Source organism: Labeo rohita, unplaced genomic scaffold, assembly GCF_022985175.1.
Source record: "Labeo rohita strain BAU-BD-2019 unplaced genomic scaffold, IGBB_LRoh.1.0 scaffold_558, whole genome shotgun sequence".
Lineage (NCBI taxonomy): Eukaryota > Metazoa > Chordata > Actinopteri > Cypriniformes > Cyprinidae > Labeo > Labeo rohita.
This window is the reverse complement of record NW_026129481.1, coordinates 22208-48215: the sequence shown is the minus strand read 5'-3', so window position 1 is coordinate 48215 and position 26008 is coordinate 22208. Positions and strand designations below refer to the sequence as shown.

At 35.4% G+C, this 26008-nt stretch overlaps 1 protein-coding gene across 1 annotated transcript in view; it reads left to right on the top strand.

Moving 5' to 3' along the window:
• Nucleotides 1-2281: 2281 nt before the first annotated feature.
• Nucleotides 2282-26008, top strand: part of LOC127161140 (uncharacterized) — a gene marked incomplete at its 3' end in the record, with an annotated part of 43877 nt that continues 20150 nt past the window's right edge. Inside the window, exons 1-17 of the mRNA XM_051103788.1 lie at nucleotides 2282-2372; nucleotides 5414-5478; nucleotides 6078-6194; nucleotides 6886-7002; nucleotides 7214-7330; nucleotides 7563-7679; nucleotides 9985-10101; nucleotides 10344-10460; nucleotides 10685-10801; nucleotides 11029-11145; nucleotides 11377-11493; nucleotides 12053-13867; nucleotides 15845-16018; nucleotides 16552-16725; nucleotides 18472-19717; nucleotides 19775-20265; nucleotides 21235-21408. Of these exons, the coding sequence (XP_050959745.1) occupies nucleotides 5429-5478; nucleotides 6078-6194; nucleotides 6886-7002; nucleotides 7214-7330; nucleotides 7563-7679; nucleotides 9985-10101; nucleotides 10344-10460; nucleotides 10685-10801; nucleotides 11029-11145; nucleotides 11377-11493; nucleotides 12053-13867; nucleotides 15845-16018; nucleotides 16552-16725; nucleotides 18472-19717; nucleotides 19775-20265; nucleotides 21235-21408 (5177 nt within the window). The remainder of the gene's footprint in view (nucleotides 2373-5413; nucleotides 5479-6077; nucleotides 6195-6885; nucleotides 7003-7213; nucleotides 7331-7562; nucleotides 7680-9984; nucleotides 10102-10343; nucleotides 10461-10684; nucleotides 10802-11028; nucleotides 11146-11376; nucleotides 11494-12052; nucleotides 13868-15844; nucleotides 16019-16551; nucleotides 16726-18471; nucleotides 19718-19774; nucleotides 20266-21234; nucleotides 21409-26008) is intronic.

Below are 26008 nucleotides of genomic sequence, written 5' to 3'. Positions count from 1 at the left end.
ATTGTGTCTGTTTCTCTGCTGTGTTATAGATTTATTTTTTATTGAAAATGTGACGAATTCAAAAATTTGACAGACGACATAACAGAAAAGAGGCAAACAACAACAACCATACCAACTAAAATAAATATACAAAAAAACAAAGAGAAATGTATGAATACATATAGAATGTGTAGTGCAAACATATTCCACAGCCTTTCGGTATATGAGAGAAGAGTATATAAAAAATAGTAATAATAATAAAATACATTTGAAATATATACTATTACTATTAATAATAAAATCCAGTTGTAACATATTGTGTAGACACATTTCATACAAAATATACAATTGTGCACAATTTTACTGTAGTTTGTATTATATTTTATGACAGGTTGATGTTTCTGCAAAAGACTGCATTGTATTTCCATCATGGAGCAAGACACACTGGATGGTTTGTGTAAGTCATAATTAAGAAATGTTTGATGACTCAGTGTTTTTTTTTAATTTGCTATGCAAGAATAGTCTAAGTGATGGCAGATAAGTGTACAGGTCTTTTACATGCAAGTTTAGTAGTTCATGTTCGGAAATACCAGTTGAACAGTTTTTCAAATGTTCTCAACTGCTGTGTGGTGGTTCTGTTTTAATTGATTCAGCGTTTTTCTGCATTTTTCCTTTCTTTTTTTTGTGTCTTGGTGGTTCTTATGGGAATGATGATGTCTGAAGTGTATTAAAGGATATATGGTCATCTCTGAAGTTGAAAATTTAAAGGTGATATGCATATTCAAATATAATATTCATATTAATTTTTAAAAACAGAGACAATGTAAAACTCTTTCCCTTAAAACATGTACTGTAGTACTGTTACTACTTAAGATTAATTTACAGTTGCCTAATGTTGCTGACCTTTGTGTATTTGGCTACATTTAATAGGAGGGTTGCTCAGACCATTTTTCCTGGACATTGGACTGAGTTATCCTGTAAAGATCTTCCAGTAAGTTTTTGATTCATCACATATTCTTTGGCATATAGAGGATGATCAGCAAAAGGAAGAACATCAAAGAGAATTAATATTTCTGAATTTTCCATTAAAACGTTCAAAAGGTGCACCTTTGAATTATTATTTGTTTACTGATTTTTTTCTGATATGCTGCTGTGTATAAAATGGGTAGTGACAAACAACAACAAAAAAGTATACTACAAGTCATATCCTCATAAGTTCTTATTTGAATGCATAAGTCCATCCTTGTCATTTTAAAGGAGTCTGAAATGTAAAGACGTCTGTCCTGTTCTGCTTTGTTTTGGTGACCATCATTTTATCCAACACATATTTAAATATTAGGCTTTTCTATAGGCCCTACAATACCAGTGTTTTCTCATGCATAGAGCATGTTTTTTCCCCCCCATTATTATTATAGTCAAATCACAAAACAAATGGGAAATATCTTAAGGTGTTAAATGTCACATTCATTAAATATATGAAGTATATTTAAGAACACTGAATTTCTATTTTTCCAGTGATTTGGAGTTTTATGTGTAAAAAAAAAAAAAAAAAAGTAAAAAGTAAAAAAGGCCTCTAACACTTGCCTGCTCTATTCTTCTCTATTCTATCTGGTTCTTTATTTTCTTTCTTTTTATATATATATATATAAAATTAACAAAAAAATTGCTATATATATAATTAACAAAAAAGAAATTGCTACTTGTACTGCCTTGGGCTAACTGAAACTTGTCAGCACTTGCATTTATTGCTCTTTTGTTAATTTTGATTGCTTCCATTATCCTCATTTGTGAGGTTGCTTTGGATAAGACCTTCTGCTAAATTACTTAATGTATATGTAAAATTCTATTATTTTTAAATAATTCATGGATCATTCTAATTTATTTACATTTTGAATTGAAATTATTGGATTTTCTGCTACTGATCTCCGGATCTTCAAGATGCCATGATCTTTTCGTGCATAATTGAATTAATATTCATTACCTTAAAAGATCATAATGGAATCTTCACCCTAATAATCCCCTGTCCCAAACTCGTAATTTTAAAACATCATTCTTTCCCATATACAGTTTTGAAATTTTTAAATTATTAGTGAGGGCACTAGACTAGTCTTTCCCTCAAACTAATTGTTTAATATTAAGTCTATGGTAAGAGCTTTTTTGTCTCCACACAGGATGCTGAAACAGCAGCCGCAGCCAGAATGAAAGTGAAAGTATATTGTTTTACATGCATGCGCCATTTTGCGAAATGCTGAACCGGCAATGTCTAAAAGTAATGTTTATTGTTGTGGAATTCACGTGCTGTAAATGGAAAGCCATGAACGTTTTGATCATCTGTGTCTAACCTTACATTTTGATTAAGCGTTCTGGCAAATGAAAGTGACTTCCTAAATAACGTAAGTAACCGTTAAACATTAAAGTACATTACACATGAAGTACTTAATAGTAATTTCATGATCATCTGATCATTTTAATTATCTTTTTGTTGGACATATAGGCCCTGTTTGTTAAAATTAAAATTACACTTTATAAATGTGTAAAGGTTTTTTTTTTTTTTTTTTTTAAGTCTATATACTTCTAACGTGACTAGATTGCCCACCCGTCCCGCTTTGCGTTGTAGGGAAGCGCGGGGCACAACCTAACGCTTTTTGAAATTTTCAATTTGTGTAAATCCACGTGGGGTTCAGAGTGCAATTTTTTTATCCACGTAGTACAAATATATCGCTTTGTTTCATAATTACAGTGTATACGTTTTCCGTTATTTATCTCACAACAAAGGAAGTGTGACAACATGCCCCGTAGGTGGGGTACATTGTAACATGGGAGAGGCACGTTGTAACATGACCATATGACAGCTTAAAATGTTATCTGATCGAATGAGAAAAAATACATAGCCTACACCACAAACTAAAATATTTTGTCAATAAAATAAAATGATTAACTTTTTCAAATAAATTATTGGCGTTTTTTAAGAATTACAAATACTCTAACTTTAGAGTTTGACAATGAACGCATCGTAACCATGCGTGGGACGGCCTTGATCGCAAACAGCTTTACAGTATAGTTCAAAACAATGTGCGCAAATAGATGAAACACATTCAGAAAAACACTGCCCTCCTTCCAAACACAGCTCTCATAGAACACGAGACACATAAACAAGCCAAAATGCTTTACATTTCTTGAAATAATAATTTCTGAACATTAAACATCGATTTTCAGTCTTTATTCACCTGTTTATTGTGGTTTCTTGTTAAAAATTATAAAAATAAATAGTGAAAATGACATCGCTAATGTCATAGAATAGTTTAATAATAGCGGGGCAGAGTGTAACGCAGTGTTAGAACTTTCCCCATCAGCGCGACTGGAATTTAAAACTGGTTAGAGTCTTCTGCTGGTTTGCCAAGCATTAATAAACTAGTTAAACTAATAAATAACAGATTGGAAATTAAAACAATAGCAGATTTGTCTCATTTTAAACAAATACTAAAAAGTGAGATGAAACATTTCTGGCTGAAGTAAATTTACTTTTACTAGGGTAAAATAAATATCCAGCCATGTCTTCAAAAGGCTTTTGAATTTTGCTTTGGCAGCTAGTAAATACCGTAAATTTGGTTATGCTAGCATGTGTGGAAATATTTAAACCACGTGTGTTACTCCGCGCTCCCCTACTTCACAGCATTTTCACCGATTGTCCTGCACGACGCATATTGAGAAAATGTCCCGCATTTTTTATCAGTATGTTGGTTTTTAATTGTCACATTAATAAAACGTGCATACGTTGTTTTGCCTTTTTACGAAGGTTTTTTATTGATTCTGTTTGCGCCGTAGTTTCCGCGTAAGGATGTGCGGAGCTCATAAAGTGGAACTACGACGCACACGAAAAAAAAAAACACGAAATTCTCTATTAAATTTAAAGACTCGATGCAGCTTTCAGATACGACTTTCTTCTTATTTTAATAGTTAGTTTGAGGCAGTTTCTAAGGCGTTATTTTAATGACAAATGTCTAGAGCGCGTTATTGTAAACATGAATCTCTACGCAATCTGCGTAGGGCACCATCCCAGACTAGACACTTTCGTTCTGTATTGATATTAACATGTACCTATACATAAGTGAAAATATAAACATAAAACATGAACATATATTTATACTTATAAAAATTGTTACTGTGAACATTTTACGGTGAACGCAGGCAGCAGGCTAAGCACACGTGACGCGCCATTCCCTCATTCGCGCCCGAGGCTTAATTTTGCGGATGAATGCAAATGATCATAATAAGCAGTCCGGCGCCGAGAAAAGAAAGATAAAATATCCCAAAAGGAAGCCCGTCTATAACTTTCAGGTACGATCAGAATCCAGTAAAACCTTTTTGGCTGTTAATGTTAATAACGTGTTTTAATGTCGGTAATAATTTTACCGCCAACGCATCTGCCTTACTATACTAGTTTTAATGTCTTAAAATGGATTATACAAAAACAATGAGGCAATAATGATTGGTTAATTAAATGTAATATGGTTTCATTGAATAACACTGTTAAAATACATAGGCTAATTCAAATTAAACAATTTATGTACATTGCATTGTATTATAAATACCTGCAAAGGGTGCCAAAGGCTTGATAATTGCTGTTGTTTACACTTACACGATCAGATCCTTGTTTGATATTGACCAAACATTTAATTAAATGCAATTATTTATTTAATCTTGGGATAGAAATGCTACAGCCTCTAGAATTTGTTCAACAAAAACATGTGAAAACCCTTACCTAAATTATCCATGGTTTTATCGTTTATTGTTTTTTCTTTTGTGATTTCTGAATGTTTGAGAAAATAAAATAATTATTAATACAGTTGTATCTTTTTTTCTGACAGTGATTTTATTGTCTCAAACATTAGGAAGTCACTTATTTTATAAATAATGCAATGTAATTACAATTTATTTATTTATACTTTTAAATTTTATTTAAGTTATATTTTGACCTCGTATAGAAGGTGTTTTTTTTTTTTTTTTCCTTCCTTAATATTTGAGGGAGGGGGCCCAACAATACAATTCTGCTTATAGGGCACCCATTTGGCTAGCAGCGGCCCTGCTTCTCTCGCAGGTGGATTCTCTTCACTCTCACACAAAACGGACGCGCTTTCTCTCGTTTACATGTGCGCGGTCAGAAACATAAATAAGCGCATATGATAACGGATATAAATCAGTATTTGCATAGCATGACTGTAGTAAATGTATCTGTCTCACACGTGTCCCGCAAAAGCACATGTAAGCCTACTGTCCCACAACAGATCTATTGTCAGGTGGTCACCCTAAACGTGACAGACAGAGATGGCAAATACGAGACATAATAATAAATCAGCGTTTTGCCGCCATAATCCCTATATTCAAATAAATTACAAATTATTAACTTTTTTTATTATCTGTCTTACCTGTGCAGCTTCATAAAGAAATCATGGAGGACAAAGAAACATGCAGCAATGAAGATTTTACTTCAGGATGCAGGTACATTAAAGTCATCTTTAGATTATTAAAAAAAGACATAACAGAGTATTTTGGGTGTTTTGCCAGTGTTGCTAAAGTTCGAGTTTGTTGTCTCTGTTTCATGGTGTTGTGACATAGTTAGGACCCTGAAGGTCTCACACAGGTTTCTATACACGGACCTTAAAAGAACACAAAACTAGGGGTAGATAGATTAGTGACAATATTCTTGTGCAATATCCTCACTCTTCAACATTTCTGAAGCTAAATTTGATTCTCTAAAATTAATCTACATGTAAAATTAACCACAAACTGTGTAAAATCTCTACACCCCTGTTAAAATTGCTGCTTTTTAAGACATATATATATTTATATATATATTTAAATCATGTCATATCTTTTCCCACCTTTAATGTAATACTGAAACCAATAAAATTATTGCAATAATCAGAAACATATATATTCTATTTGTTTGTTGACTTTGATATAACATTAAAGGTGAAGAAAGATGTGATGTGATTCTCAAAATACTGCACTTTAAAAGAAGTGTGTAGACTTTATACCACTGCATAAATACTTAGTCTCTGTTCTGTCTCTATTTTATTATCTCTGTTCTGTTAAAGTCAAAACCAGGGGCAGAGATCAAACTCACTGGAGTCCAGCTGTGTGTCTATGAAGAGTGACCATTCTATGGACACACCACCAGAATTTAAGGGAAGAAACACATCAGCTGATCTGAGGTACTGTACAGCTTTTTTTTTTGTCTAGAAAGACAGATGTAATACTGAAACCAATAAAATTCAGAAATGTATATACGTATATATTCTATTTGTTTGTTGACTTTGATATAACATTAAAGGTGAAGAAAGATGTGATGTGATTCTCAAAATACTGCATATTAAAAGAGGTGTGTATACTGTATAAATACTTAGTCTCTGTTCTGTCTCTATTTTGTTATCTCTGTTCTGTTAAAGTCAAAACCAGGGGCAGAGATCAAACTCACTGGAGTCCAACTGTGTGTCTATGAAGAGTGACCATTCTATGGACAAACCACCAGAATTTAAGGGAAGAAACACATCAACTGATCTGTCTCGAAAGGATACTGTAAAATTCAGAAATGTATATACTTTTTCTATTTGTTTGTTGACTTTGTCTTAAAGGTGAAGAAAGATTGCATTTTAAAAGAAAGACAGATGTAATACTGAAACCAATTCAGAAGAATACATTATATTCTATTTGTTTGTTGACAAAATTCAGAAATGTATATACATATATATTCTATTTGTTTGTTGACTTTGATATAACGTTAAATTTGGTGAAGAAAAAGATGTGATGTGATTCTCAAAATACTGCATTTTAAAAGAGGTGTGTATACTGTATAAATACTTGTCTCGGTTCTGTCCTTATTTTATTATCTCTGTTCTGTTAAAGTCAAAACCAGGGGCAGAGATCAAACTCACTGGACTCCAGCTGTGTGTCTATGAAGAGTGACCATTCTATGGACACACCACCAGAATTTAAGGGAAGAAACACATCAACTGATCTGAGGTATTGTACAGCTTTTTTTGTCTGTCTAGAAAGACAGATGTAATACTGAAACCAATAAAATTCAGAAATGTATATACATATATATTCTATTTGTTTGTTGACTTTGATATAACATTAAAGGTGAAGAAAGATTGCATTTTAAAAGAGGTGTGTACACTGTATAAATACTTGTCTCGGTTCTGTCCTTATTTTATTATCTCTGTTCTGTTAGTCAAAACCAGGGGCAGAGATCAAACTCATTGGAGTCCAGCTGTGTGTCTATGAAGAGTGACCATTCTATGGACACACCACCAGAATTTAAGGGAAGAAACACATCAACTGATCTGAGGTACTGTACATCTTTTTTTTTGTCTAGAAAGACAGATGTAATACTGAAACCAATAAAATTCAGAAATGTATATACATATATATTCTATTTGTTTGTTGACTTTGATATAACATTAAAGGTGAAGAAAGATGTGATGTGATTCTCAAAATACTGCATTTTAAAAGAGGTGTGTATGCTGTATAAATACTTGTCTCGATTCTGTCCTTATTTTATTATCTCTGTTCTGTTAAAGTCAAAACCAGGGGCAGAGATCAAACTCATTGGAGTCCAGCTGTGTGTCTATGAAGAGTGACCATTCTATGGACACACCACCAGAATTTAAGGGAAGAAACACATCAACTGATCTGAGGTATTGTACAGCTTTTTTTGTCTGTCTAGAAAGACAGATTTAATGTAAAACTGAAACCAATCTAAGTTTTGTAATGATTAGAAATGTATATATTCTATTTGTTTGTTGACTTTGATATAACATTAACTCCCTGGGGTCGACGATCACGCCGGCGTGATCAGCTCACTTTTTTTAAGATCAGTGCCAAAAACACTAAAAATACTCTGTCGATTTTGGTCACACAAATAAGTGTTATACATCATTAGAAACCATAAAGTGTATACTTTTATTTGTGCACACTCGAAATAAAAACAGAACTGTGTGCTTCTTAAAAATAAAGAAAATACACAGGGTGCTTTCTCAGTCTTCACTGTCTCCGCGAACGGCTTTTAGAAATGCGTCAATAAAATGAACCTAAACTCAGTGAATACTCGACACTCAGAGAGGAGAGATTTATAGATATCTATAGAAAGCTTGATATCTCTTTTAAATAAATCAAGTCTTTTCAAAAACAAATATTCTGTGCTAAAGTAATCTGTATGAAACCAACATGATATACAGTTTTGCCCTCAGAGCTAATTATTTTTAATGTGATCACGCCCAAGAGCTGCTTTTGCTTTTGATGTGATAAATAGCCACGTGCAGGGCGCAGCATGTTAGCGCCCACATCATCTTAAACAAAGCTTGACGATTCATCAAGTTTATCTCGGCTACTGTTCGTTTCTGGAAGAAGACGCGCTGAGAGGAATAGCAGAATTTACCTTCAGAAAAAAGACGACGCGCTGAGAGGAATAACACAGAATTCACCTCAGATAAAGAGCACAACGCGACATGCGGCTGATCCAGAGGAAAAGATCAGTCTGATGAGTAAGTAATGCGTTTTTTTTGCATTAGTTAACGTGTTATTTTGACATAAGCTTGAACACATTTATTAGCCTTTTTTCCCCAAACTATGATTCCTGGCTAAAATGTTTGAAATCGAGTGAAACATTTTGAAAATGATAGGTAGTTCATTGTGTCTGAATTTCTTACGACGCGATTTAGTTTTCATGTTCTATATAATATAAAACCAAGTACGATATAAAAGTAATGTGAGTGTACACTGTAACATGATGAATACTACGAGTCTAAGAATGTCTAGATCATGTTTGTTATTAATAATCTGTTCCCAAATAGAGTTTTATAACGTGCTAAACGATAATTTGTTTCTCAGATATAAAATGTCCTTTTTTAGACAGTACAAAGCATGCCTGAATCTGTGACTACAAGATCGTTATATACAGATGCTTCTGATATTAACATACTCAGAGATGTTTTTTGTTTTTGTTTTTTAGTGATCTGATACCTGCACAACTGATGAATCTTGCTGATTTTTTACTCGAGTGCCTTCAAACAGTTTTCCTCTGAAGAGCGCTGTACCAACATGATGTTCTTCTAGCTGATTTTCTATGGTAAAATAATCTCTGTGACTACTGATGTTTTTATTTTTATTTTTTTTATCTTGAATCCATGGAAAGAAGCAGCAAAAACTTAAATATCAGGTATGATTTACTAGTTTCACTTGCTGAACAGGAATGACACAAGGTCTGTTCACATCTCTGTGGTTAGATCAGTGAGTACAATAATGTGTCTTTGACCTTGATTATGTATGTTTGATTATATTGCGTTGTAAATAAAATACAAATGACCAAAACCCCCCATTATCTTACTTTCCTCTCATTCTTTGTTACCTGCCTCGAAGTGACAGTCACACTGATGGGCCATTAGGGGACGGCCTTTTGTCTCTCAGGTGTGAATCACTAAATATTCATGGCCGTTATCCCTCCCTCGCATACAGCTTTCTATCACAAAACATGTCTTAGAAAATTTACATCAATATATTGTTTTCTGTGAAAGAGTAAGCACGATCATTTTCACATCATTTTGAAGTAAATATTCTAGCCTACAAGAGTGATTACTCAAAAGCCTTGTTCAGGACTATTCAGTGTGAGTTTTATGGCCTTATTTCAGCTACGTTTATTTTCCCAAAACTTACTAACCACGCATAATAATTTTTTTCTAAAAAATGCAAACATGTACATCCATTTTGCTCACATATTATTGTATGTGGTACTGCACAGCTTTTTTTTTGTCTAGAAAGACAGATGTAATACTGAAACCAATAAAATTCAGAAATGTATATACGTATATATTCTATTTGTTTGTTGACTTTGATATAACATTAAAGGTGAAGAAAGATGTGACGTGATTCTCAAAATACTGTATTTTAAAAGTGGTGTGTAGACTTTATACCCACTGTACTTGTCTCTGTTCTGTCTTTGTAAAGTCAAAACCAGGGGCAGAGATCAAACTCACTGGAGTCCAGCTGTGTGTCTATGAAGAGTGACCATTCTATGGACACACCACCAGAATTTAAGGGAAGAAACACATCAACTGATCTGAGGTACTGTACAGCTTTTTTTGTCTGTCTAGAAAGACAGATTTAATGTAATACTGAAACCAATATAATTTTTGTAATAATTAGAAATGTATATATTCTATTTGTTTGTTGACTTTGATAAAACATTAAAGGTGAAGAAAGATGTGATGTGATTCTCAAAATACTGCATTTTAAAAGAGGTGTGTATACTGTATAAATACTTGTCTCGGTTCTGTCTCTATTTTATTATCTCTGTTCTGTTAAAGTCAAAACCAGGGGCAGAGATCAAACTCACTGGAGTCCAGCTGTGTGTCTATGAAGAGTGACCATTCTATGGACACACCACCAGAATTTAAGGGAAGAAACACATCAACTGATCTGAGGTACTGTACAGCTTTTTTTTTGTCTAGAAAGACAGATGTAATACTGAAACCAATAAAATTCAGAAATGTATATATTCTATTTGTTTGTTGACTTTGATATAACATTAAAGGTGAAGAAAGATGTGATGTGATTCTCAAAATACTGCATTTTAAAAGAGGTGTGTATACTGTATAAATACTTGTCTCGGTTCTGTCTCTATTTTATTATCTCTGTTCTGTTAAAGTCAAAACCAGGGGCAGAGATCAAACTCACTGGAGTCCAGCTGTGTGTCTATGAAGAGTGACCATTCTATGGACACACCACCAGAATTTAAGGGAAGAAACACATCAACTGATCTGAGGTACTGTACAGCTTTTTTTTTTTTGTCTAGAAAGACAGATGTAATACTGAAACCAATAAAATTCAGAAATGTATATATTCTATTTGTTTGTTGACTTTGATATAACATTAAAGGTGAAGAAAGATGTGATGTGATTCTCAAAATACTGTATTTTAAAAGAGGTGTGTATACTGTATAAATACTTGTCTCTGTTCTGTCTCTATTTTATTATCCCTGTTCTGTTAAAGTCAAAACCAGGGGCAGAGATCAAACTCACTGGAGTCCAGCTGTGTGTCTATGAAGAGTGACCATTCTATGGACAAACCACCAGAATTTAAGGGAAGAAACACATCAACTGATCTGAGGTACTGTACAGCTTTTTTTTGTCTAGAAAGACAGATGCAATACTGAAACCAATAAAATTCAGAAATGTATATACGTATATATTCTATTTGTTTGTTGACTTTGATATAACATTAAAGGTGAAGAAAGATGTGACGTGATTCTCAAAATACTGTATTTTAAAAGTGGTGTGTATACTGTATAAATACTTGTCTCTGTTCTGTCTCTATTTTATTATCTCTGTTCTGTTAAAGTCAAAACCAGGGGCAGAGATCAAACTCACTGGAGTCCAACTGTGTGTCTATGAAGAGTGACCATTCTATGGACACACCACCAGAATTTAAGGGAAGAAACACATCAACTGATCTGAGGTACTGTACAGCTTTTTTTTTTTTTTGTCTAGAAAGACAGATTTACTAAGACTTTATTTGAAGTTCATGTTAGGAAAAAAATCATGAATTTTAATGCACAACATGGAGGCAAATGACCAGAGTTGAGACTAGCCCACTTAGCTGTAGATTATCCTGCTTATACCATGGTAACTTCATAGCATTGAAAAGCTAAAGCTTTCGTTTGATGTTTCCAGTGCATAGTTTGGATAGATAAAATAAGTTCACTTTTGCTATTTGATCTATGGTTGAACAATTTTAATGCACACCTAGTCAATCAGAATCAAGTATTGAGATAGACCATGGTATAACTGTGTAAAATGAACTAATTTCATATCTCTATTCTGTATCTCCGCTTTATTATGTTGTCTATTCTATTAAAAGTAGATTCCACAGGGAGAGATCAAACTCAAACGAGTCCAGCTGTGTGTCCATGCAGATAACTAATTTGAGGTATGAAATTTCTGTCTAGATGGATATATATTACTTTCACTTTGACCTCTTTAATTTATGTTGTAAATGTATTGTTTTAATCTTTCAGTCATGACTTTCAACTCGTTCAAAGCAGATTTAAATCAAATCTAATAAAGAAGTTTCAGTGTCTGTATGAAGGAACAGCAAAGCAGGGAAACCCAACACTCCTGAATGAGATCTACACAGAGCTCTACATCACAGAGAGTGAAAGTGGAGAGATCAGTAATGAGCATGAGGTGAGACAGATTGAGACACAAACCAGGAGAGCAGCAACAGGGGACAAACCAATCAAATGCAATGACATCTTTAGACCTTTACCTGGACAAGACAAAGTCATCAGAACTGTGCTGACAAAGGGAGTCGCTGGCATTGGAAAAACAGTCTCTGTGCAGAAGTTCATTGTGGACTGGGCTGAAGGGAAAGAGAATCAGGACATCCAGTTCGTATTTCCTCTTCCCTGCAGAGAGCTCAATCTGATGAAGGGCAAAACACTCAGTCTTTCAGATCTACTTCGTATCTTTTTCTCTGAAACAATAGAAATGGAAATATCCAGAGTTGAATATAAAGTGTTGTTCATCTTTGATGGTCTGGATGAGTGTCGTCTGTCTCTGGATTTTCAGAGCGATATGAGGTTGTGTGATGTAAGCAAATCAGCCTCAGTGGATGTGCTGCTGATGAACCTCATTGTGGGGAATCTGTTTCCCTCTGCTCTCATCTGGATCACCTCCCGACCAGCAGCAGCTGATACCATTCCTTTCGAGTGTGTTCATCGCGTGACAGAGGTACGAGGCTTCAGTGAGCCAAAGGAGAAGGAATACTTTAAGAAGAGAATCAGTGATCAGAGTCTGGCCAATACAATCATCACACACCTGAAGTCATCAAGGAGCCTCTACATCATGTGCCACATCCCAGTGTTCTGCTGGATCTCAGCCACTGTTCTAGAGAAGATGTTGAGTGAAGCAGAGAGTGGAGAGATTCCCAAGACTCTCACTCAGATGTACACACACTTCCTGATCATTCAGACCAACATCAAACATGAGAAGGACTATGAGAAAAAAGTAAAGGATAAAGACATGATTGTCAAACTGGGGAAACTGGCCTTTCAGCAGCTTGTAAAAGGCAACCAGATCTTCTGTGAGGAAGACCTGAGAGAGTGTGGCATTGATGTAACAGAAGCATCAGTGTACTCAGGATTGTGCACTCAGATCTTCAGAGAGGAGTTTGGCTTGTATCAGGGGAAAGTCTTTTGCTTTGTTCATCTGAGCATTCAAGAACATCTAGCAGCTCTATATGCACACCTCTCTTTTATAAAGACCTACATAAATGTTTTTGACCAAACTGAAAAAAGGCTCTTCTCTAACGTTTTAGGCTGGATATATAACACTTTATACTGGTTTCTAAATTATTCATTATCTGAGCTGCATCAGAGAGCTGTGGATGAGGCTTTACAGAGTAAGAATGGACATCTGGACCTTTTCCTGCGTTTTCTTCTGGGTCTCTCATTGGAGTCCAATCGGACTCTATTACAAGAACTGCTGACACAGACAGGAAGCTGCTACTACATCAAAGAGGAAACCGTTGAGTACATCAAACAGAAGATCAGGGAGAATCGCTCTCCAGAGAGATCCATGAATCTGTTACACTGCCTGAATGAACTGGATGATGATTCACCGATGCAAGAGATCCAAGATTATCTGAAATCTGGGAAGATAGGAGAAACCAAACTCTCCTCTTCACAGTGGTCAGCTCTGGTTTATGTGTTGCTGACATCAGAGCAGAAAATGGATGTTTTTGATCTAAAACAATTTATTGGAGCACAAAATAAAGCAGATGAAGTTCTTCAGAAGCTGCTGCCTGTGGTTAAAGAATCCAGATCAGTTCAGTAAGTCACACTGACAGCAATCACTACACTGATAAAACATGATCACATTTATGATTTTAACATGTACTTTCCTGTGATCCTCACTGTAAACTGGAAAAACTGAAATAAGAGATTATTTAATCCAACATTCTCCTTCATTATCATTCCACTGTGAAAAATGAATGATATACCAAAAACATAAAAGGCAAAAAGTCCACTGTTAGATAACTGAAGAGACTGTATTCTTAAAGTAAATTTTTTTTTCAAAGTGTACAATATAATTTCATTTAAATTTATATGAATACATTTAGCAGATGCTTTTATCCAAGGTGACTTGCATTGTATTTAAGGTAGATATTTTATTGCATTTCCTGGAACTGAACCAATGATCTGGATGTAGTGCCTATTTACATACTGTCTTCTATTAAAGGATATTCCAGACTATTTTCGAAAGGAATTTGATTTTCAGTTGGATTTTCCATATGTGGATGCATAAATTGGGACGTATTCCTAACGCAATTGCAAATCTTGCATTACCGTTTGTGTTTTTGCTTTCATGAATGCACAGTGCCAAATTTCAAATGGAAAAGCAAAGTCCATTTGCAACTGTATTTCCAATTAGTTATAAGCCTGTCATATGTAAATATCAATATTAATTAGCACGTCTCTTTTTTTTTCCACTCTTTTTTTTTTTTTTTTTTTCTCTGCGTCGCACATGTAACCTGCCAAAACTCAAATGGAATCGCTATTCCTTTAGCATTTAAATTTCTGATGCCTTACACAGAAACCTGTCAATCAGTGTCAGGGGTGAGACTACACTATGGGGCGTGTTTGTATTGGGAAGTGACGTCACACATTATTGAGGCTGCATATTTCTTAGATAATTTTTGACATTCTAGCTGCGTGAGATTCTCCAGTTTTGCTGTTGACAGACTATCTGAAGTGCAAGCTGTAAGGGCTCCGCCTCTTCAAATCAGCAACTCATTTGCATTTAAAGGTACACACACGAAAATGCCGTGTTTTTGCACACACCCAAAAAGGGGCAAATTTGACATGCTGTAATAAATAAATAATCTGTTGGGTATTTTAAGTTGAAACTTCACAGACACGTTTTGAAGAAACCAGAGACTTGTATTACATATTGTAAAAAAAGTGCATAATATGTCCCCTTTAAAACGTTAGTCATCTAATTTGTTTTCTTCAAGACTGGTTATAACTTTTTAAAGTCAGTTACAAATGCCAGCTAGCCGATATTAACTCTTGGCTAGTTGGTCAAAATAGTTTTTAAGACACAGTCTTAAAGAAGAAGTCCACTTCCAAAACAAAGATTCACATATAATGTACTCACCCCCTTGTCATCCATGATGTTCATGTCTGTCTGTCTTCAGTCGTAAAGAAATTGTTTTCTGATATGGTGTCCCGATTTTGAACTTCCAAAATGCAGTTTAAATGCAGCTTCAAACGATCCCAAATGCGGTTGTTAACGATCCCAGACGAGAAAGAAGGGTCTTATCTAGCGTAACGATCGGTTATTTTTATAAAAATAGTACAATTTATGTACTTTCTAATGTCAAACGCTCATCTTGCTCTCCCTGAATACTCCCTGTATTCTGGCTCAAGACAGTTAGGGTATGTCTAAAAACTCTGATCGTATTTTCGCTGTTTTACCTTTTTTGTTAAGGGTGTTTGATCTTTGCATGTTCACTTTGCAAAGACTGGGTCGGTACTTCTTCAGTGATGTAGGGTGATTTTGAAATGATTTTTAAAGTTGAGGGAGAAAATACGATTGGAGTTTTTTGACCCTTAACATACCCTTAACATCTTGGATGACAAGGGGGTGAGTACATTATATGGGAATCTTTTGGAAGTTTTGGAAGTGGACTTCTCCTTTAACATAGTGACAATGGATTAAGTCTCTCTTTCTGATTGTGAATTTCCTGCTTACTTGAGCTGTAGATCCGGAGCTGAGAGACTGAAGAGTGTCATTATTCTCTACAGGTTGTGGGATTGTGGAGTCACAGATGAAGGTTGCATTGCTCTGACTTCAGCTCTGAAATCAAACCCCTCACACTTGAGAGAACTGGATCTGTCTGGAAATGAAATAGGAGTCTCAGGAGTAAATCTGCTCTCTGATCTACTGAAGTATGCTCACTGTAAACTGGAAAAACTGAAGTAAGAGTGTATAACAGTATAACATCCTCCTTTATTATCATCCTAGTGTTAATAATTAATGATTTTTAATAAAATTAAGACAAGCAAAAAAAAAGTGCACCTTCAAATAGCTGAACAGAACATAATTAGAATGCAACTTGCATTGCATTCAGGGTCTTTATCAGCTCTTGCTTTCCCTGTAAACTGAACCAATGATCTTGGTGTTCATCGCAGCATGCTGTTCTGTTTGAGCAACAGGATTGTGTAAATATCATTATTACACTATATAGATAATATGAAGATATGACAATTGTTTTTATATCATACAGATGTGTTGAGGATTTTGTAGTACTCACATAAAAATATAAAGATTCTTACATTTTTATGGTATTGAAATTAACCTCCTCAAGTGCCATGTAGAAGTGTGTCTGAACCTTAGACTGGACCTGTTAATCATGTCATGAATTAAGTCTTTTTTTCTGATTGTGAAGTTCCTGCTTACCTGAGCTGTAGATCTGAACTGAGAGAGTTAAGAGTGTCGTTGTTCTCTACAGGTTGAGGTATTGTGGTGTCACAGATGAAGGTTGTGCTGCTCTGGCTTCAGCTCTGAAATCAAACCCCTCATACCTGAGAGAACTGAATCTGACTGGAAATGAAATGGGAGCTTTTGGAGTCAAGCAGCTTTCTGATCTACTGCAGGATCCTCACTGTAAACTGAAAATACTGACGTAAGTTTTTATAAAATATCTCAACCTCCTCCTCCTCCATTTTTCTTATAATGAATAATAATTGCCTTAAAAAAAATATTATCTAAAATTACTAACGGGGAATGTTGCTTTTATCTTTGATATATTATTTCCAATGTGTTTGACATCATTTTACTTATGATACTTTATGGACGAGGTGAAGATGTTACAACTGTGCTCATGCTAATGTACTCGCAAAAAAAAAAAAAAAAAACTTTTTTATGAGAATATTTAAAAAAGCACACATCATAGACTGTTTAAAAAAATAAAAATAAAAAAATGAGCGACGCGTCTCCACTTCCTTCCATTATAGAAATGTGAAGCCAACACATCCTAGTATGGTTGCTGTCATATTGCACTGGTGACATCATTTGAAGCCAGAGTCTGCTCAGTAGTGATCCTGAGCTGGAGCTGCATATCAGAGTCCCGCCCAAACTCCTGCAGACCTAATCACAAGCTCACAGTCATAATGCCCACACCCAGTTTTTATAACATCAGAAAACAAAAAACAAACACTTTAAATTATTTGGCAAGATAAGAAGCACTTCAAATGGTGGAAAATAGGGCTGAGAAAATAAATCAATGCATCGTGAATCGAGAAATGATTCAGGATTGATTCTGAGATTTTTTAAAATGCATCACAATTCTTTCTCAAATAGATTCTGAGCTTAGTTTTAAACAGCAGATGGCACTGCTTGCTTTAGAAACAGCCATACTCTGCTTGTTTCCAAATTCTTACACACACTTGAACCTAAAATAATCATTCATAAAATTAAAAAAAGGTAGAAGTGAATTACAAGGGTGTTCACAGTGGGCTGTTTACATTAATCTTGCATCATAAAAGCATTCAGTCTTTAGTGACCATAAAATGATCCATATAGTTATCAGCTTTTGTAATACTAGAACTCTAAAATATCATGCTAAAATATCAGACTTATATGCAACAAATTGGGAAATTATGAAATATGCAGTCTCAAGAAGTAAAGAAATAGCCAAAGCCAAAAGAAACAAAGAAAATATTTTAATTCAAAACATAACGTATATACATGACAAACAAATAAAAAGTGAACAAGATAAAAATCTTGTAAGAAATTTACAGTTGGAATTAGAACAAATCTATGAATATCAAGCTAAGTGGGTGTTTATAAGGTCAAGGAGAAAGTGGTTAGAAAAAGGTGAATCAAATTCGAAGTATTTTTAAAATATTGATTTTTCCTCTTTAAAGAAACTTAAGATTAATGATTCTCTTACAGTGGACCCAAAATTAATATCTAATTTTGTTGTTAAATTTGATAAAGTTTATATTCACAAAATAATAATATAGGTAATGCCGCTCTTTTTTTGGAGTCACATAGAAATGCTGATTCATTCCTGAACAAAACTCCTACTGCCTTTTGCTTTGAGATGCTCGAAGGGTAATTTTGTTGTGACTTTTAAACTTTTCATTAGCGGAGTAAAAGAGATACAGTACCCAGCAATGTTGTATTTAAACTGTATGTTATTGAACTGCTGTATCACACTCAGAATCATGCTATTAATCTGAATATCAATACCATTGTGATTACCTGCAGCCTTGCGCCTAGAGACGAATCACTGCCATGCTGATATTTGGAATAACAGCACTCTTGGTCACATTTTGCTTAGATATTTGATTATTAACTCTTCATTTAATTTACTACCACTTTATTGTTTCATTTATGTTGCGTGATATATAATTTTATCTTTCAGCGATAATTCTCAACTGATCCAATGCATGCTTAAATTAAATCTGAAGAAGACATTTCAGTTTCTGTATAAAGGAACAGCAAAGCAGGAAAACCCAACACTCCTGAATGAGATCTACACAGAGCTCTACATCACAGAGAGTGAAAGTGGAGAGATCAGTAATGAGCATGAGGTGAGACAGACTGAGACACAAACCAGGAGAGCAGCAACAGTGGACACATCGATCAAATGCAGTGACATCTTTAGACCTTTACCTGGACAAGACAAAGCCATCAGAACTGTGCTGACAAAGGGAGTCGCTGGCATTGGAAAAACAGTCTCTGTGCAGAAGTTCATTGTGGACTGGGCTGAAGGGAAAGAGAATCAGGACATCCAGCTCATATTTCCACTTCCTTTCAGAGAGCTCAACTTGATGAAGAACAAAACACTCAGTCTTTCAAAACTTCTTCACATCTTTTTCCCTGAAACAAAACACATGAAAATATCCAGTGATGAATATAAAGTGTTGTTCATCTTTGATGGTTTGAATGAGTGTCGTCTGTCTCTGGATTGTCAGAGCAATGTGAGGTTGTGTGATGTAGGTGAATCAGCCTCACTGAGCGTGCTGCTGATGAACCTCATTGTGGGGAATCTGCTTCCCTCTGCTCTCATCTGGATCACCTCCAGACCAGCAGCAGCTGATCTCATTCCCTCTGAGTGTGTCCATCGAGTGACAGAGGTACGAGGCTTCAATGATCCACAGAAGGAAGAATACTTCAGGAAGAGAATCAGTGATCAGAGTCTGGCCAATACAATCATCACACACTTGAAGTCATCAAGGAGCCTCTACATCATGTGCCACATCCCAGTGTTCTGCTGGATCTCAGCCACTGTTCTAGAGAAGATGTTGAGTGAAGCAGAGAGTGAAGAGATTCCCAAGACTCTCACTCAGATGTACACACACTTCCTGATCATTCAGACCAACATCAAACACGAGAAGGACTATGAGAAGAAAGTCAAAGATGAATTCATGATTGTCAAACTGGGGAAACTGGCTTTTGAGCAGCTTGTGAAAGGCAACCTGATCTTCTATGAGGAAGACCTGCAAGAGTGTGGTTTTGATGAAACAAAAGCATCAGTGTACTCAGGATTGTGCACTCAGATCTTCAGAGAGGGGTTTGGCTTGTATCAGTGGAGAGTCTTCTGCTTTGTTCATCCGAGCATCCAGGAACATCTAGCAGCTCTATATGCACACCTCTGCTTTACAAAGATCTACCTAAATGTATTTGACTACACCAAAGAAAGTCGGTTTTCCAAACTTTTTAACCAGAAGAAATCTGTTTCAATATCTGAGCTGCATCACAGAGCTGTGGATGAGTCTTTACAGAGTAAGAATGAACATCTGGGTCTTTTCTTGCGTTTTCTTCTGGGTCTCTCATTAGAGTCCAATCAGACTCTCTTGCGAGAACTACTAACTCAGACAGGAAGCTGCTCCTTCAACAAAGAGGGAACGGCTGAGTACATCAAGCAGAAGATCAAAGAGAATCACTCTCCAGAGAGATCCATCAATCTGTTCCACTGTCTGAATGAACTGGGTGATGATTCACTGATGCAGGAGATCCAAGATTATCTGAAATCTAGAAAAATAGGAGAAACTAAACTCTCCTCTTCACAGTGGTCAGCTCTGGTTTATGTGTTGCTGACATCAGAGCGGAAGATTGATGTTTTTTATCTAAAACAGTTTATTGGAGCACAAAATACAGCCGATGAAGTTCTTCAGAACCTGCTGCCTGTGGTTAAAGAATCTAGATCAGTTCAGTAAGTCACACTCACACAGTACACTACAAACAGTCAAACCAAAATTGATTCAAACCTGTTCAACATTTTTCACATTATTTATTCTCTATAGTTTAGAAAACGGTAATAAAATATGACAAGAACTCAAGCGTTAAACTGTGTCAGAACAAATTCATCTTGATAATGAAAGGTATGTAACAAAAACATGATCAGGTCAAAGTGTCAAATAAAATTTTTGGTCCCAAATTTTTATCAATTTTACTGGTATGAACAACACTGTATGAACAATTTTTGGGAATAATATGTCACATTTTACTTTATTTTGCTATCATCACTTACATAAATGAACTAGAGGGGCCTGCACCCACTAGAAAAAAAATATAAAAAATTATATCTGGTGTCTGAATAATTTTTGGTTTGACTGTAAAGCTTTCCACAAAGCACTAGCAATATTAATGACTATGAATGTGCAAGGACATGTTTTCATTATTTATTATTAAACTAGTGTTTTCTGAGTCAGTGTTTGTTGTGAATATCTACAGTAGCCTATAATGGACGCACCTGTATACCGATTACATAATCAGAGAGTTTCCTTTTATTCATTTAAAATGAATTAAAATATACATTTCAAGCTTTTTATAGATATAATGTAATCAAATTCAAATTTGTTTCAAATTCAAATCAATTTTCTTTCCTTTCCTTTCCTAAAAAATTCACAAATGTCACAAAAACAAGTTCCTCGCAATAAAGGCAATAAGGCTCATTCTGATTCTAAAGTTGCATCTGCTTACATATTTCATTTTAAATGATAAGCCATATTTGAGGTTGATTCCCTGATTTTTTTTTTTTCCTTGAATTCCCTGCCTGATAGAAATTTCTTGCACAACATACTGTGATTATTACAAAGCCAGTGACTTCACCATTTCCTGTGGATTTTTTTTTCTGCAACTAAACTGAGATCAATTCACTATGCATCTTTAATCTCTACAGGTTGATTAATTGTGGTGTCACAGAAGAAGGTTGTGCTGCTCTGGCTTCAGCTCTGAGATCAAACCCTTCACACCTGAGACAACTGAATCTGTCATTTAATAAGCTAGGAGCATCAAGACTGAATCTTTTCTCTGATCTACTAAAGGATCCTCACTGTAAACTGGAGATACTGTGGTAAGATTGTATAAATGTGTCAACATCCTCCACCCCCATCCACACATTCACGTGTGCAAAATAAAATTACATATTTTTCAAATACATATCATGATTGCAAAACATAATTCACAGATGTACAACTGCACAAAAAGTTTTGAATGTTTAAAATGGACAAGTTTATTATTTATTTCTTAAAAATCATTTATTATTCACCTTGGATTTGTATGTGTTTTGAGACTTCTTGGCAGCTCTGTGCTCCCACATGGGTCCATCATACTCATTCGCTGTAAGATGTGATTAAATACCGCCTACGGAAATTCGAATTGATGGTGGGTGGGTAGGGACGAGGTGGGAGCCTAACTTTAGGGATGCAGCGCGGAGAGCCGCTTTAATGAGCCTCAGCGCGGCAGGTAAAACACAAGCATCAATTAGAGTGGCCGCTTCAGAGCAGTAATGTGTCGCAGACGTGTGCAGTACAGGGGGTCGAAACCTTTTCGAAACACATGCCGAAGCCGCGATCTACTCGTGTTGCCGCGTCGGAGCCGTAAAGCGCCGCAGACATGTGCAGTGTGTGGTAAGAGATTATTTCATCATACAGTGTAGAATAGGTCAATAAAGACCTCCTGTAGCGAATAGATGCATTTTTGTAAAAAAAAAAATGTCCATATTTAAAACGGAAGAATCACTTTAATCTAGCTTGCGCTAACAGTTGTACACGGAAATGCTTCTTTGACAAGGGGCGTGGCAGTACTGAAATACCGTCTAAGATGTTCGCCAATCGCAATGCAGTGGGACAGCTAACCAATCACAACACATTTCCCTCATTAAATCGGGAACTAATCAAGCCATTTGTGCCAGGCTGGGAAAAATGTTTTGTAATAATGTCAATTATGTTAAAAAATAATGCGTTTTTCAAACCACCAAGCATGAAAGCATGTTCTAGTACACCCCCAAAACAAAATCAAGACTTTGTAAAAGAGCATAATAGGACGCCTTTAACTTCTCCTCGTACAAGCTCCTATTTTGGCAGAGGGGTTAATTAGTTTACATACCCAAAAGAAAAACAGTTGCTGCTCTAGAGCCACTGTGGTTTGGACACATAACCAACAGATATAGTATTTAGAATGCTGACACGTGAAAGTTTAGTTTTCCCCAGATTTATATGGCACATGAGAAATGCATGACTGTGTTCCCTATACAAAGTATGTTCTAATTACTCAAAGATTCAATTACCATATGATGCTAGATAACTAGGTCAGCTACACTGAACATGAACTTTCCAAATGATTTCATTACAGTCCTCCACAAAGTCTAACTTCTTAGCATCAAATGAATTAATAAAGTTTAACAAAACATTGAACTGGGAATATAGGACCCTTTTTATGTCATGTCAAGTCAAGTCAAGTCACCTTTATTTATATACCGCCTTTAACAATACAGAATTGTGACAAGGTGGCTGTACAGTATTAAATAGGAAACAGTACATCAACAATGCCAAAGGCAACAGTAAACACTCACATTTTAGGTAAAGGTAGTTAATCAAAAACAATGTGTGTTATGTGTTGTTTATGTGAGATTGAAATCTGGGGAAGATAAGACTCTGGTGTGCACCTGAGAAAACACAGATAGAAAGCACTGGAAGGCACTAATGCTAATCAGATTACTAAATTCAGTGGAAAAAAATAGAAATTATGATTCTGTCCAAAGAAGTATGAATTATACAGTTGCATTACAATCATAATAATTTAACCTCCGTTGCAAATCAGGTTTATTGCCCAAATTTACAGACTTTCAGCTGTTTGCTAAAATAGATCAACATAGCGAATGCTTTGTGGTTTCACCAAATTTAACTGAAAGTGCAACTTTTAATGATTTCTGCAGTCTCAAAATTATTAACAAGCATCTTTAATATTTAGTAGAGCACCGTTTTGCTGTAATGACCTGCTGCAAACAAGATAAATAGCCATAGACTAGCTTCTGGCAGTGATCCTGAGGAATCTTAGCCCATTTCTCATGAGCAATGGCTTCCAGTACAGTAATATTCATTACATTACTTTTAGGCATTTAGCAGACGCTTTTACAAATGAGGACAATAGAAGCACTCAAAACCAATAAAAGAGCAATAATAGGTAGCATTTAGACCAATCAGACACACAATGGTATGGCAACCAGGACTACTCGGCCAGACCAGATAAACTTTACCACGTAATGGCATGTTGAGAGTTCTCACTCTTACCACATTTCTCCATAGGAAAGACCCATAATTCCAATAAAAAGGACTCTTCTCTGATTAATTCATAAGAAAAAAACCCTTTCCTTGAAGGAACACATATCCTCAGGTCATCGTGTATATTATTACTGTTCTTGCATATTGTCTTTTTTATTGTATACTGTTTTATGCCTGTGTTATGATAGATCTCTAGTTAGTATATCAACAACAATGCCAAGTTTGGTCTCTTTGAATTCATCTTCTGATGATGTAAATGAGAGTGTATATCACATGTTGATACCTGTGCAACATGTTAGTGTTCTAGGAATATTTCGTAGTTTTTGCAAGAACGCCCAGTTGAATTACACATGCAAAATACCATGCTCTAATAACTCTCAGAATGCATCAAACATATCTTAATTTGTGGCGCCGATAGCCTTGCGGTTAACGCGCCGACATGTACAGCACAACTGCGCTCACGTGACCCGAGTTGATTCCTGTCTCGAGGTCCTATGCTGATCCCTTTTTACCCCCTCTATCTACTCAATACTTTCCTGTCATCTCTCCACTGTCCTGTCTGAATAATAAAGTAACAAAAAGCCCAAAAATAAGCGTTAGTATTTTAATATTTTAGTGTATGTATGAGCTATGCTCTGACCTTAAATTGCAATTTGATAGCTCCTGAAATGAATCACACCACTAATATTACCAGAGCATTCAGCTGTTTAAGTAAATGGAGAACTCAGTTGATAGAATGACACTTTTTAACAGTGCAGTTAAACTAAATATACAAAGTTTTGTATTAAGCTGAAATAACCACCACATTAACAGCAACTTTGAAACAAGGCTCTGAAGTTTTATAAAAAGTCTGGAGTGAGATTACAACTGTTAGTGTAGGAGGCCACGAAATATTTGCAGCAACAGCCTCTCGGCCCCACACAATTCTCTCAAGTTTTTGCTAGCAGTCTAATTTTATCTATTGTTTATAATTGACCAGCACAAAATAGAAATTCTAACAACCGGTAAATCTGATAAAAGACAGGCAAATTCATCCAATGAAATTAATTGTTTTATATATTTAAAAAAACAAACAAACAAATGAATCAAATAAATTTGGCCCCAAACAAGCCAAGTGAACAACAGTGCTCAATGTACATACTGTACACATACAGTACGATTGGAGAACGTTCCCTGAGCATGTATATCAAACTGTATGGGTGAGAGTACACATTTTAGCTTATGAATGGTAATATGTATTGTAAGTGTTTATTGCACATTTTGATGCCTTGATGACAGTGGTAGTGGTCTTTCATGCTTAGGACACATGCTTATTTTTACATAGTAAACCGCAGCTTAGTTTTTTCACATTTCCATTGTCTGTCTTCTTGATGATTCTGTTATTCTGCATACTTAAATTGCCTCTTAAATTAGACACAGTTTGTTTACTTGTCTTGGTTTGTAGCTTCATTTGGCATACAGCTCCACTGGTATCTGGCAAGGTTTCTATTACTCTTCCCACTATCCGTGAATTGCGTGAGGAAGAACTGTCCACCACCAACACCACATCGTCTGGCTCAAAGTTCTTTTTAGGTCTTACCCATTTACTGCACTCTTGTAGAATGGGTAGGTACTCCTTAGTCCATCTACTCCAAAACAAATCAGCAAGATATTGGACCTGTTTCCAGCGTTTTCTTGCATATTGGTTCTCCTTTTTGAAGGTGGTAGGTTGGGTAGAGTTTTCAGCAACAGTAAATGGGTAGGCATCAAATCCTCAAAGTCATTCAGATTGTCTGATGCACTAGTTATTTATTTGTTGTTAATGATGCTTTCCACGTTGCACATGATGGTGTGAAGACTGTCATCATTGATAGACGCTTCTTTTAAGAGAGCACTAAGTGTACTCTACTCTACTGTACCGGATTTGACACTCCCAAACTCCACCCTGATGGGAAGCAGCTGGACTGTTTAAGTTCCATTTAATGCCTTTCTGAAGCATGCCATTTTCAATTTTGATATGGTTCAGGTTGCTCAGTGCTTCTCGCAACTCTCATTCAGTGCCAACAAATTTGTGCCACTGTCTAAGCACATGACTGACACCTGTCCTCTTCTACTTATGAAGCACCTCAAAGTGTTTATCAGAATCAGAATTAGCTTTATTCAGATATATAGTAATTATATATATTTAGTCAGATATATATATATATATAAATACAGAATTAGCTATATATATATATAAATACAGAATTAGCTATATTTATATATATATCTGACATGAGAACAGAAAAAAAACATTTAAATAGTAAGACTTAAAAAAAACAATAATGTGTATGAATCTGGAACAGAAGATTTCTGTACAGATTTATGCATTATTTACTCTATATACAGCAGTATAAATAAAGAGATGCATAT